The sequence below is a fragment of the Periplaneta americana genome, chromosome 3, assembly GCF_040183065.1.
Source record: "Periplaneta americana isolate PAMFEO1 chromosome 3, P.americana_PAMFEO1_priV1, whole genome shotgun sequence".
NCBI classification, from domain to species: Eukaryota; Metazoa; Arthropoda; class Insecta; order Blattodea; family Blattidae; genus Periplaneta; species Periplaneta americana.
Genome location: NC_091119.1, coordinates 77,093,117 through 77,107,565, shown reverse-complemented (window position 1 = coordinate 77,107,565; position 14,449 = coordinate 77,093,117). Strand labels below are relative to the sequence as shown.

General features: G+C 40.2%; 1 protein-coding gene across 1 annotated transcript in view; it reads left to right on the top strand.

The window, feature by feature from the left end:
- The window catches only part of Tbh (Tyramine beta hydroxylase), a 98,290-nt gene that overhangs the window by 43,888 nt on the left and 39,953 nt on the right, over positions 1–14,449 (top strand). The window contains exons 2-3 of the mRNA XM_069820814.1: positions 1,223–1,375; positions 8,563–9,112. Of these exons, the coding sequence (XP_069676915.1) occupies positions 1,223–1,375; positions 8,563–9,112 (703 nt within the window). The remainder of the gene's footprint in view (positions 1–1,222; positions 1,376–8,562; positions 9,113–14,449) is intronic.

Genomic DNA, 14,449 nt, shown 5'->3' with positions numbered 1-14,449 from the left:
AGAATAAATCGTCCAGCCCGAACGCAGAGTGCGTACTCCAGGAAATGTTGAAAGAGTCAGACAAGCGATACCGCGCAGCACAGGCTCGAAGACATTCAGCTGCACTTGGAATCAGCAATCTTGTGGTAAGACGGATTTACATTTACAGCCATACAAGATGGGTGGGTGTTTAGAAATTCAATGAAAGGGATTGCCCCAATGATGAATTTCGCACAGGAAATGCTTGCACTCCACGAGCAATATGAAAACATGATGGTCGCAATGAGTGATGAAGTCCATTTCCATCTTAATGTAAAGTATCAGCCTAGCATCAAGCACGAGCAGACCAACACGCGGCAAAACTACACGCCAGGCGATACTAAATCCATGGACTTGACAACCTTCAATTTGTTCTAACAATACATCTATGGGTACAAATTACGGCAATACCATTAACTATCATAGAAGTGCCACAACATCACTTTCAACATAGCCATGTCAACGATACCACGTCTAGCTCAACGCCAATAAACAAGATCACCACAACTGCCGCATTCAACTTCACATCGGCAAACACCGCACAATAAGTGATCTCCAACTGCATATATTTAAAGTGATGCACAAACCATGTGTTTTTAAACAGTTTTAAATAGTGTTTTAAATAGTGTTTTAAATATTGACTGAAACATTTAATTTTAATTTTAATTCTGATAGTATGTTGCACCAACAAATATTATTTATTCAATCATGGCAACACTCCATCGATATAACACAGTACGCACAAAAACAGTGGTTATTTAAGTTTACGACACATGCACCTAGAGGCTTGGTTATCAATTAGCATTATATATATACATCTGAAGATGGTACAAAGGTACCGAAAACGTTAATGAAAATATGATTTATTAGTTTCACCATTTTAATTGTATGATAAGCAAAGGCGGAACACACACACATAATTATAGTCAAAAACTATTTTATTATTATTTTAAAAACATTTGGTTCCTATGCAGACACAAAATCTCCAAAAAGACAGTCCAAGGGCTGAGAGGTTTACAATTAGTCAGGTTAAACGACTGACTATTCATCCTATAACAACATTAGTAGGTCTACATTCTGCACGTGCCTAGATAAACTGTGCGAGTCGCGAGTCCTTAGCACAACGTGTTACGAGATTCACACGCGTGATGCCCAGATTGCTACCATGATAATGACGTGTTTTGGTTGTGCTTTCTTGTTGCAGGACACCTGGGTGGCGAAGGACGGACGCCTGAGTGTGGACTCGCAGCAGGATTGTCTGGGATTCAGACATGTCCAGAAGCATGACGTCATCAAATTCACCTTCACAAGGCGCTTCGACACTTGCGACCCGCAGCAACAGGATTACATCCTGGAAGTACGGCCTGGCTAAGTGCTCCGTGTTTTCCTTGCCCGCAGCGTACAGACAAAGGCAATCTCTGTGTTTATACATTTAAGTGACTGCAACGGTCGATGTCGATCCCCACCACAGAAATGTAAATCTTTCAACCAGCATTTGCGAGTGTGACAACACGATAGCTCTTAGAATCCCGATGTCATAACAAAATATACTAAGCAATGACTTGAGACACTGTCGGTGTTCACTGTTTGGGTGTTGCTCAGCGACATAGACCTCCTAGACATCGACCAATAAGGAAAGTGCGCATTGGATCCATTGCCGAGAGCTGCGCTCAAGTGCAGTGAATCAATGGATCGTAGAGGGAATGAGAGGGAAGGAATAATCGAAAAGTACATGAGCCACGTCTTTGCAAGGGTTCTTGGTGCTGGTCTTCACAGGACAATAATAATAATAATAATAATAATAATAATAATAATAATATTATCATTATTATTATCTAATCTAGTAGAGCTAAGATCAGTAGGCCTTCTCTTCCGCCAAACTCTTCAAGGCTCACGGGTTAAAATCCAGCAGAAGGTAAAGCATTTAAAAGATGATAAATCATTAGCAAGGCACCCTCCGAGATAAGTAAAGCTGTGGGTCCCGAGTCGAGGTTTACGGCATGTCAAATAACCTTACTCTTGATCGAGGGTTGTAAGAAAAATATGCTCGTCATTTCTCGCCTACGTAGAACTGTACCGCTGATAAACCTCTCTTGTTGAAAGCGTGATAACATTAATTAGGCCTACTAAGTCTACTACAACTACTTAATATTTTTATGTGAGCTCCTTGTCTGAAGGTCACTTGTTTCACTCCTCTTTTATCGTTTCACTTGAGGGATTCAGGAAAAATACTGCAGGGGGAAAAAGCCGAAAAATGAACTTAACAGCATAACAGGTTAAATTAATTGATATTAAAGGAGAAAAATTCGCTCCGGCGCGGCGCCGGGGATCGAACCCGAATCGTTGGTTTTACGTACCAAGCGCTGTAACCACTGATCTAAGCTGAAGTTCAATCCACAGCACCGGATCGAATCCCTCTCGAATTCCCTTCGTGGTCTGACTCCATGTTCGACATGTATGTTGACATTTATATTAAGTCAACTGCCAATATACAAGGAGCGCATTCAATTGAGTGACTTGGTGGCCGGGATTCCACAGTAATATGCACTGTTGGGCGAAGAATCTACGTAAAGATTAATTTTTTGTCTCCTCTAATATCAATTGTAACCATAACAGATATAGGCCTATTCTGTATGACCAAAAATTAATCTTTAGGTAGGTTAAAATAAGGTAAGGACGAAGGTACTTTTCACAATACAAGACAAAATGACTACCACCCCAACAACCGCTCTTATGACCGGGGATGGGGAGTGAGTGCCGTGGTCAAATCTTCATTGCCAGCCGAAGTAATGTGAACGATATAATTTGAAAATCCGAAAGAAATATCGGGAGCAAGTAGATTCGTAGACAATTACTTTCAAAGTTCACTACACCAATTTTCTTAACTCCTTATATAAACCACAGCAGAATGAGTAGTCACATTTAAATTTACTCTAACCAATTTTGTCTTTCGCTGAAAGGAAAGTATTGGTAAGACTATTAATATTAGGAAAGAACTTACTTACAAATGGCTTTTAGAGAACTCGGAGGTTTATTGGAGCCCTCACATAAGCTCGACATTGGTTCCTATCCTGAGTAAGAATAATCCAGCCGCAAGCAACATATCTCACTTTCCTTAAATCCATTTTAATATTATTCTCCCATCTACGTTTCGGCCTCCCCAAAGGTCTTTTTCCCTCAGGTCTCCCAACTAACACTCTACACACATTTCTGGATTCACCCATACTAGGAGAGGACTAGCTTCAAATATTATTTGCAAACAGGTTTGAAAAGAGTTAGTGAAATATAACTATGAGAGGAATCTAGGTGGGCATGTTTGCTATCCTCGTGATGATTGAGTTCATTAGTCGCTGACAGCATCATCCTTAATGCTCGATGACAGTCGAACCATGTATTGAGTCCACCCTCGTCAATCTCTTCGGGTTGTTGGGATTTATGGTTAAAGGATGACTTTATTTCGGAGGGGCTTGAGTCCCCTGAGCATCCTCGTTGATGCGTCACTGACTCAGTCAGTCATTCATACCTATAGTAAATGCGAAGTTCCATGCTGTATGAAAGAAGTCGACGATTGTTCAATGTAGTTAATTTACAGATAAAATTTAACTTTATATTTCATTCTCTTTTTAATTGCACGTGTGCAGTTTTCGTTACTGTGTAATACAAAAAGATGTGTTGTGTAAATTTTGGCTATTTGAGCAGCAATTAGTTCATCTTCCGATGAGGATGACAGGTGAAGAATATTATCAGAGGCCTGTGATGAAAAATATTTTATTTGTTTAATTTGAGCTATCCTTTATATATTTTTGTGTGCTGAAGTCAGAAATGGCATGAAAAATACCACATCACGCATCATTTTTACAGAAAATTATATTTTATTTTTTTAGCTAGTGATTTTTCTGTAGCCATAACCCAGTGTTCTAATGACAAAATTGTGTACTAACATGTTGGAGAGCATCATAAACATAATCTAGAAGTATTATTGCGATGTACCGAAGTACGTATGGTATTTCCGTGCAGGAATTCTGCGTTATCATATGATGAAGGATCGGTGGAGTAGAGAAAATTCTCTCCGGCAGCGGTATTCGAACCCGGGTTTTCAGCTCTACGTGCTGACGCTTTGTCCACTAAGCCACACCGGATTCCAATTCCGACGCCGGATTGAATCCTCTCAGTTTAAGTTCCACCTTTTAGTTTCCCTTTAGTGGCCAACCCTCATGCACTGTGTCACAGATATGTGACACTGGCACTATGTCCAACACACTAACGTACAGAGTGAACTCATTACAAGTGACTAAGTGGCCGGGATCCGACGGAATGAGCGCCGTCTTAATTCACTAAGTGATTATATACGCATATCATATTATTGCGATGTACAGAATTACATATATTTCCGTGCAGGAACTCTGCGTTATCATATGACGAAGGATCGGTGAAGAGGAGAAAAATTTTCTCCGGCACCGGGATTCGAACCCGGGTTTTCAGCTCTATCTACTAAGGCACACTGGATTCCAATTCCGATACCGGATTGAATCCTCTCAATTCATCATATAATCTAGAAGGTTATGTGATGTGGAAAGTGAAAGACTTTAACAGTTTACTCAGTTTGATCTTAATGATTTACTAAGAGATTTAGGATTACCCAAGGAAAAGTCTGAACTCTTTCTCTCCATACCTATTAAAGAAAAGAATCTGCTAGCATCAGGAACATCTATCCATTGATATGGAAGTAGAGAACAGGAATTTATTCCCTACTTTTCACAAGATGGTGCCTTAGTATACTGCAGTAATATTCCTGGTTCGATACAAAACTTTAATGTTCAATACAAAGTGGATGAATGGCGACTTATCAATTCCTCCAAAATAAGTCTGAAAGCAGTGTTTTTTGCACAGTGGCAACAAGTATGCTTCGTCACCTGTTGGTCATTAGGTATACCTTAAAGAAACTTACGAGAATCTTGAACTGGTTCTTACAAAGATAAAATATAAAGATCATAACTGGATGATATGTGGAATCTGAAAGTGTTGTGCATGCTTTTTGGTCAACAGGCTGTGTATAATAAGTTTCCAGGTTTCCTCTCTGAATGAAACAACAGAGTAAGAAGCAGAACACTGGTCACAAAGAACATGTCTTGAACCTGGAAGGAAAAACATTTTACGATAAAATCTTGTCGATACAAGGAAAATACTTCTGCCGCCTCTTCATATAAATTTAGGCGTTATGAGACAGTTTGTTAAAGCTCTGCCAAAAAATAGAAAATGCTTCAAGCACCTGTGCAGTAAATTTCGCTATCTGTGAAAAGTTAAGCTAAAGGAGGGAATTTTTTGGCCCAGATATAAGAAGACTTATGTTAGATGAAGACTTCCACCGTACGATGATTGAAATTCAAAGAGGAACTATGCTGCCTTAAAAAGTGTGGTTACTAAGTCCTTTGAAAACAAAAGGCTTCCGACTATGTAATGATCTTGAAAACATGCTAGGGAGATTTAAAGCCTTGGCAATGCTCACTTGGATTTTCCTCTGACAGTCTTCGGGCAGTGAGCGAAGAGCATGGGGATTCTTACCACCAAGACATTAAGGATATGGAAAGAAGATACCAAGGCCAGTGAAACATTAACATGATGGGAGACTATTGCTGGAGCATACACCATGACATTCCAGAAACCTCACACAAAAGAAAAAGCAACATGCGCAGTTTCTCCATGAAGAGAAAAGGGCAGTATAAAGCATATGACTAAATGTCAGTTGTTAATTATTATGGCAATCTAATAGTTTTTGTAAAATATACCTTTAAAATTTGCCACATGACATGTTTCATTTCATCACTTTTCCATATTAAATTCAATAACACTACTTTGACATTGCTAAAAGTGCCAATGTATGTTACGGAAAAATGGTAGGTGATAGAGAAAATCTGAGCTCAGTTTCGGATTCAGTACCCTAAGAAACTATAAATGTAGCATAAATTATGGAAAAAATGTTGATCCTTAATTTTGCAAGCCTGTCTACCATTCTAAGTTTGAAATCAAAAGCAATGGATATATTTTTACAGGATGATTCAGGAGAAAAGGTACATGGTGTGAGGGGCGATAATGTTTGTGATTCTGAACAACAAAAGTTCATATGAACTTATGCTCTGTTCTTAACAGTATCCCACATACAGCAGTTTGAAAATCACGGGCGACAGTCTCATACCCTTCATCAGCACTCATATGCGGACGCAACCAAAACAACATTAAGTTAGCTTGTAGTATTGTTCAGTAGCGGCTAACCGTAAAAAATTAGATGAAGTGCTGTTCACATATACAAATGCATGAACAGTTTTACCAATATAATGAGTAGGCCTACTATTCTTAAACTACGTAAACTTTTACTAGTTCTAGAACACATGCAGAGAGGAAAATTAATTTCTTTCAGGACTCACCCAATTTCATTCATACCACGTCAATCCTATATTCTAAAGCAGCAAATCTGTCAATGATGTCTTCATAAAATATCACCTCTACAGTATTGTAACTTCCAATAGACACCACTCAGCGCTTCTAGCAGTTGGCATTATTCTATTCAGCGGACGGTTACAGGTAGGCTATTATTTGTACAACTGAACACTATTCATAAAGACTGAAAAAAAAAAAAATATGAATACAATACAATTTGCTTAATCTTTTCTTAAATTTATTAAACTGAACATAATCTAGGTCAGGATTCATTACAAAAAAGTAGTATAACCTTGGCTCGTAACTCTGGCTATTCCAGGTGGTTCACAGTATAACAATTTCACTGGATATTATGTAGATTGGGCTGTGAAAGAAATAGTGATACAAAATTATATACGTTTTCCGAGGATTTTTGCAAACATGGCGACGTGAAAAGCTATTGTCCTGAGAGTAGTTTTTTCAAGACATATAAATACGATTTTATAACATGTTCACGTTATTATTTAATAATGAATTGATTTTAAATTACTCTTTTATTTTACAACATTAAGAAGAATAGGCCTACTACACGAAAATAATAGAGTACTGAACCTCCCTTGTACAATAATAGAATTTATATGCATTGACTTCTCTGTATATCTAGTCTCAGGGGAATGAGACGCCGCGGGGTAATGCTATGAATGAATGTTGATGTCATAAGATGTCATAAGTTCATACACGTGGGTGCACGTATCTCTATTGGCTAACTCTCACAGCACAAACGATAACACTGATACACACATACTTATATTACCCTAGTTACAAAATTAGATCACTGTTAATCTCCTGGTCTTTTAATCCCTCCATACAGGAAATAACATATGCAGGAGAGCGCATGTTTTTTTAAACTGACGTTATAACGGTAATATTATCTATCTGCTTCGCTTCAATAGATGACGCAATAGTAAGCACATTCCTTTCAGAAGAGTACTAGCCTGCGGGTAACATACAGTATACCGCACTTATTGAATACTAGAGCGAACAACGAGGAAAAATGCGGCATCTGGATAACCTAAACGTTAACTAATCCATTAATAGTAATTATATATATATTTATTTATTTATATTTATTTATATATAATAGATATAATTAGTTCAAATGAATATAACAAATGACTCAATACAAATAGGAATAGACGGTAAAAACAAATTATGGTAAGGGGAAAAGGAATGAGAAGGGAAAACGTGACGTAAATGCGTCACAGTTTTAAAAAGCGAAGTCTTTCCCATCTCTTCAAAAAATGTTTAGTTTTATTTTTTCTTTTCCTGTGGTTAATTTATCTAACAGATCGATCACATACAATAGAATAGTTAACAAAATCGAATATATTGGGGATCGATAAGTTGTTGGTCAAGAATTGGAGTGGAATAAGTCACATTTTATCAGATGAAAAACTCATTATATCTTTGCTCGATTACAAAAATCGCTACGATAATGTTCCTCTGAATTAGGCCAACAAGTAAAGATATCCGTACAACGCGCTGTTAAGTTACTAAAACTTCACTTCAGGTCAAGTCCTATAAGCAGCTACTAGAAACTCTCAAAGGGAATTAATTTACTGCAACTCGTTCTATAACTCCAAATTGACGTGTTCATTCCCATAATTAGTCATTTTCACCGACGAAGCATGGTGAACTGATGAAACTTACATAAAAGACTTCATCGGTACTGGTTACCAGAAAACTTTCTGCTTGGTCAGTATTCATAACTGATGCGCATACGTTTCGTTTCCAATCATCTAATAGCCTATTATATGATTTTATACAGGAATTAAATAAATAAAAGTCACATCGATTACACCTTGAATCGATCAGGCCACAATTCTTTTCTTGTTACTCTCTCGCCAAATACGTCAGCAATCTTTTGAAATGTATGAGATTCAGCTCTTTCTCGCTGAACAAAATCATATTTATTCTTTCTCAGTTAAGTGAATAAGGAACTCTTCCAAAATCAAATTGATGTATCGGTCAGCATTAAGAGTTCCGGAAAAATTATGGTTCTATTTGTTGCACATCATACACTGCAGTTGGGAGCACATAATGGAATTTAGGAGAAAACTGGTGTTACAGGAGGGCACGACGCACATTGTGTGGGCACGAGGACGCGGACCGCTGTTCAGACTCGAAGGCCTCGACGTGCCGGAGACGGCACAGAGCCACGGCTTCCAGAGGGCGCAGCTGCTGAAGAACTTGGCTCCATCGTCGCCGCACCCGCCCGACACTTGGCACCATGACGTCACCAACAGTGACGTGCACGTGCCGGACGACGACACAACCTACTGGTGCCGCGTGCACCGCCTGCCGGCAGCGCTACGCACCAAGCATCACGTGGTGCAATACGAGGCGACCATCACGCCGGGTAACGAGGCGCTGGTGCACCACATCGAGGTGTTCCACTGCGAGGCGCCACCCCACGAAGATGTGCCCGCGTACGAAGGGCCCTGCGAGGGACCCGAGCGACCACCCGCCACGCGCGTCTGCAAGCGCGTGCTAGCAGCGTGGGCTATGGGGGCGCTGCCCTTCAGCTACCCCGAGGAGGCTGGTCTGCCCATCGGCGGGCTGGACTTCAACCCTTACGTCATGCTCGAAGTGCACTACAACAACCCTGAGCGGAGAGCAGGTAGGTATACACCTCTCACAGCAGCAATTTTCAGAAAGGACGAGCGATACTCACATTACAATTAAGAACGTCTGATGATTGTGAGAAACTAAAGACAACAGAAATTATGCCCTCTCTGTAAATGTAATTCTGTGATTCGGTAATAAAGTTCGATTTCGTCGTTTTGAGTTATTGACAGTTATTTTATAATATGGATGGTTTACAGGCAAGGTACGTTCTTCATTTTAAAAATAAAGATAATTAGATTCGTGTCCATTTTTTTTTAATTATAGCGAATTATAAATGTGTATTTCTTTTCTTTAAGCTTTCAGAGTAATAATAATGAAAATAGTCCTACACAGTTGGAACACCATGGAACGCTATGAAAGTTGTTTCAACAAGTGAGGTAATGTTACAAGGGATACCGGTATAAAATCCAGCTGCATCTTTCCGACACTTTCGGATATATATTTATTTTCACATTTAGGGGCGCAGATTACGCTGAAGTAGAGGCGAACACAAACTCGTGGCACCTGCGCGAAAGACAAATTGGCATCCTTACATGACCTCGCCCAAAAGTCTTGCTGGGGGGGGGGGGTTTGAACTGTACGCTCTATGAGTAAACAGTCGCCCGCACACACAACCCCCTCCCACTCCGAAGCCTTAGAAAGAAGCTCGGGCATGTTGGTGCCACAAGTTTGCGATCGGCCTCTAGCTATTACATGAGGACAAAGGGGTTTTTCTGACATGAAAGATCAAGTTCTTGACTACATACTGAAGAAACTAGATTTAGTGAACTTTTATTTATTTCATCAATCTTTGTTCACATCATGGAGAATTAGATGTGCTCCAGTTCTTAATCTGCCATCACTCTCTATATACTGTAATTATTACAAAAAATAATACATATTGAACCTATAAGTGTCATCATCCATTCACAATAATAATAATAATAATAATAATAATAATAATAATAATAATAATAATAATAAAACTAATAATAAGTATAGCCCTTGTATTTGAAACTCTTACTTTAACTTTTTTATTTCTACACACAATCTCTTAAAAATTATTCTGTTAAATTCATTGACTACCTTTCATAGTTTCCTATCGTGTCCGACTACTCAACATTTATAATTCCATATCCGTTAGAGTTTTGACTTTCTCTTCCCATCTAATTTTAACTCTAACATGAAATTTTTTTCATTTATACAGATTGCTGGCGTTTAGGGAACCATTCATTTTTATAAGACACTATAGAGTTTATTTGTAGAAATTTTTTATCCACCCATCCGTTTCTCAAATCATTCGTTGCCAGACACTTTAACACAATATGCATTGCGTCTTCCGCTAGTCCATATAAAGGACATTTATATTTCTCTACGTTCCCTCTCTCATTCTTGAGCTTCCAGATACCTTATCTCCATCATGCCAATCCTATTTTCTCTTCCCTTGAATTTAGTGTCATATATTCTTCCTGTTCCCAAAACTGTTTAACCTCCCTATAGTATCTTAGTGAACCTATAACTTAAATATTACTAAAAATATCTTGCCTCGAAATTCCGTTTGCCCTCTCTTTTACTATTCTTCCAATAGTTTTCGTGTTCATAGACCTAGTTCTCTCCACAGCCAATTAGGACATATTCCGTTTATTTCTCGTTGCAGCCCTTTCAGCCAATTCGATTTCTAATTAGCGGCTTCCATACAAAAGATGAATCTTTTTCATATTTTCTTAATCATTCCTAACATAATATTACCTAAATATTTGATTTTTTTCTTTCTAGAATAATCCCCAGACTCGAATCGGTTCCCATCTCAGGTAACTCTGCCAGATTAAAAGCATTATCCGGCATTCCTAGAAATATTTTTTACACATTTTGGCTCTTACTTTATCGATGTTTCTGCTGGATAACTTACTACCCCAGATCTCCACATTATACAATAGATTTAGTGGGCTATACTGATGGCACTATGTAATTGTAAGGAATCTTAATGACGATTTATGTAAAGTGCTTCAAAGAAAATTGAATGAAAATAATCCAGCTCTTAGAAAAAATTTAACACAGAGTGTTAAATTGTAATGTAGGCCTAAATTTCCCCAAAATATGTTTAAAAAATGCAAATAGACCTTGTCAAACACCACTATCTTCTCCTGAATTGGCACCTAGTCCAGCAGAGGACGTCCTAGGAAACTGTTTGAGAGCAGTCAGAAATCTAATAGAAAGTGGAGGCATTATTACCAAGTCTCGTTCCATACAGTGCTCGGATTTGCCTTTCCGTCGAACGCGTTGAATACAGTACTCGGAATTGTCTTATCGTAGAACGCGTTCCATACACTGCTAGGTTTTCTCTTGTCGCGGAAGGCGTTCTATACCAACGAGCACTGCATTCTGTGCTCGTTGTTCTATACAGTGCTTGGTTTTCTCTCGTCGCAGAACGCGTTCCATACAGTGCTTGGTTTTCTCTCGTCGCAGAAGGCGTTCTATACGGTGCTTGGTTTTCTCTCGTCGCAGAATCCGTTCTATACAGTGCATGGTTTTCTCTCGTCGCAGAAGGCGTTCTATAAAATGCTTGGTTTTCTCTCGTCGCAGAACGCGTTCTATACAGTACTTGGTTTTCTCTCGTCGCAGAAGGCGTTCTATACAGTGCTGGTTTTCTCTTGTCGCAGAATGCGTTCTATACAGTGCTTGGTTTTCTCTTGTCGTAGAACGCTTTCTATACAGTGCTCAGTTTTCTCTTGTCGCAGAATGCGTTCTATACAATGCTTGGTTTTGTCTTGTCGCAGAATTCGTTCTATGAAGTGCTTGGTTTTGTCTTGTTGCAGAACGCGTTCTATACAGTGCTCAGTTTTGTCTCTTCGCAGAACGTGTTCTCTACAGTGCTTGGTTTTGTCTTGTCGCAGAACGCGTTCTATACAATGCTTGGTTTTGTCTCGTCGCAGAACGCGTTCTATACAGTGCTTGGTGTTGTCTTGTCACAGAACGCGTTCTATACAGTGCTCAGTTTTGTCTCGTCCCAGAATGCGTTCTATACAATGCTTCGTTTTGTCTTGTCGCAGAACGCGTTCTATTCAGTGCTTTGTTTTGTCTCGTCGCAGAATGCATTCTATACAGTGCTTGGTTTTCTCTTGTCGTAGAACGCTTTCTATACAGCGCTCAGTTTTCTCTTGTCGCAGAACGCGTTCTATACAATGCTTGGTTTTGTCTTGTCCTAGAACGAGTTCTATACAGTGCTTGGTTTTGTCTTGTCGCAGTACGCGTTCTATACAGTGCTCAGTTTTGCCTCGTCGCAGAACGTGTTCTATACAGTGCTTGGCTTTGTCTTGTCGCAGAACGTGTTCTATACAATGCTTGGTTTTCTCTTGTCGCAGAACGCGTTCTATACTGTGCTTGGTTTTGTCTCGTCACAGAACGCGTTCTATACAATGCTTGGTTTTGTCTCGTCGCAGAACGTGATCTATACAGTGCTTGGTTTTGTCATGTCGCACAACGCGTTCTATACAGTGCTCAGTTTTGTCTCGTCGCAAAACGTGTTCTATACAGTGCTTGGTTTTGTCTTGTCGCAGAACGCGTTCTGTACTGTGCTTGGTTTTGTCTCGTCGCAGAACGCGTTCTGTACTGTGCTTGGTTTTGTCTCGTCTCAGAACGGGTTCTATACTGCGCTTGGTTTTGTCTCGTCGCGGAACGCGTTCTGTACAATGCTTGGTTTTGTCTCATCGCAGAACGCGTTATATACAGTGCTTGGTTTTGTCTCGTCGCAGAACGCGTTCTATACAGTGATTGGTTTTGTCTCGTCGCAGAACGCGTTCTGTACTGTGCTTGGTTTTGTCTCGTCTCAGAACGCGTTCTATACTGCGCTTGGTTTTGTCTCGTCGCGGAACGCGTTCTGTACAATGCTTGGTTTTGTCTCATCGCAGAACGCGTTATATACAGTGCTTGGTTTTGTCTTGTCGCAGAACGCGTTCTATACAGTGCTCAGTTTTGTCTCGTCGCAGAACGTGTTCTATACAGTGCTTGGTTTTGTCTTGTCGCAAAACGCGTTCTATACAGTGCTTGGTTTTGTCTCGTCGCAGAACGCGTTCTATAATGTGTTTGGTTTTGTCTCGTCGCAGAACGCGTTCTATACTGTGCTTGGTTTTGTCTCGTCGCAGAACGCCTTCTGTACAGTGCTTGGTTTTATCCTCATTCGCAGAACGCGTTCTATACTGTGCTTGGTTTTGTCTCGTCGCAGAACGCGTTCTATACTGTGCTTGGTTTTGTCTCGTCGCAGAACGCGTTCTATACTGTGCTTGGTTTTGTCTCGTCGCAGAACGCGTTCTATACTGTGCTTGGTTTTTTCTCGTCCCAGAACGCGTTCTGTACAGTGCTTGGTTTTGTCTCGTCGCAGAACGCGTTCTGTACAGTGCTTGGTTTTGTCTCGTCGCAGAACGCGTTCTGTACAGTGCTTGGTTTTGTCTCGTCCCAGAACGCGTTCTGTACAGTGCTTGGTTTTGTCTCGTCGCAGAACGCGTTCTGTACAGTGCTTGGTTTTGTCTCGTCGCAGAACACGTTCTATACTGTGCTTTGTTTTGTCTCGTCGCAGAACGCGTTCTATACTGCGCTTGGTTTTGTCTCGTCGCATAACGCGTTCTATACTGTGCTGGGTTTTGTCTCGTCGCAGAACGCGTTCTATACTGTGCTTGGTTTTTTCTCGTCCCAGAACGCGTTCTGTACAGTGCTTGGTTTTGTCTCGTCGCAGAACGCGTTCTGTACAGTGCTTGGTTTTGTCTCGTCGCAGAACGCGTTCTGTACAGTGCTTGGTTTTGTCTCGTCCCAGAACGCGTTCTGTACAGTGCTTGGTTTTGTCTCGTCGCAGAACGCGTTCTGTACAGTGCTTGGTTTTGTCTCGTCGCAGAACACGTTCTATACTGTGCTTTGTTTTGTCTCGTCGCAGAACGCGTTCTATACTGCGCTTGGTTTTGTCTCGTCGCATAACGCGTTCTATACTGTGCTGGGTTTTGTCTCGTCGCAGAACGCGTTCTGTACAGTGCTCAGTTTTGTCTCGTCGCAGAACGCGTTCCATACATTGCTCCGTTTTGTCTCGTCGCAGAACGCATCCTTGGACTATATATTAAGTTTCAAAAAGTTAACATAACATCCTAAACTGGCAGATAGCTGTGGAAGCAACTGAAGTATATATTTCAAAAGCCCACACGGAAGTAAAGTATTTTAAAAACTCCCGCCGCAAGTCGCATATTAACTTTCCGTCAACATATTTATGGGGACGCAACTGACATCTCCTCAAAAATCCATACAACATGGTCCAAGTGAAACATCAGCAAAGATGTTTTTTGCAAAACAGACTCGTATGAGAAACTTA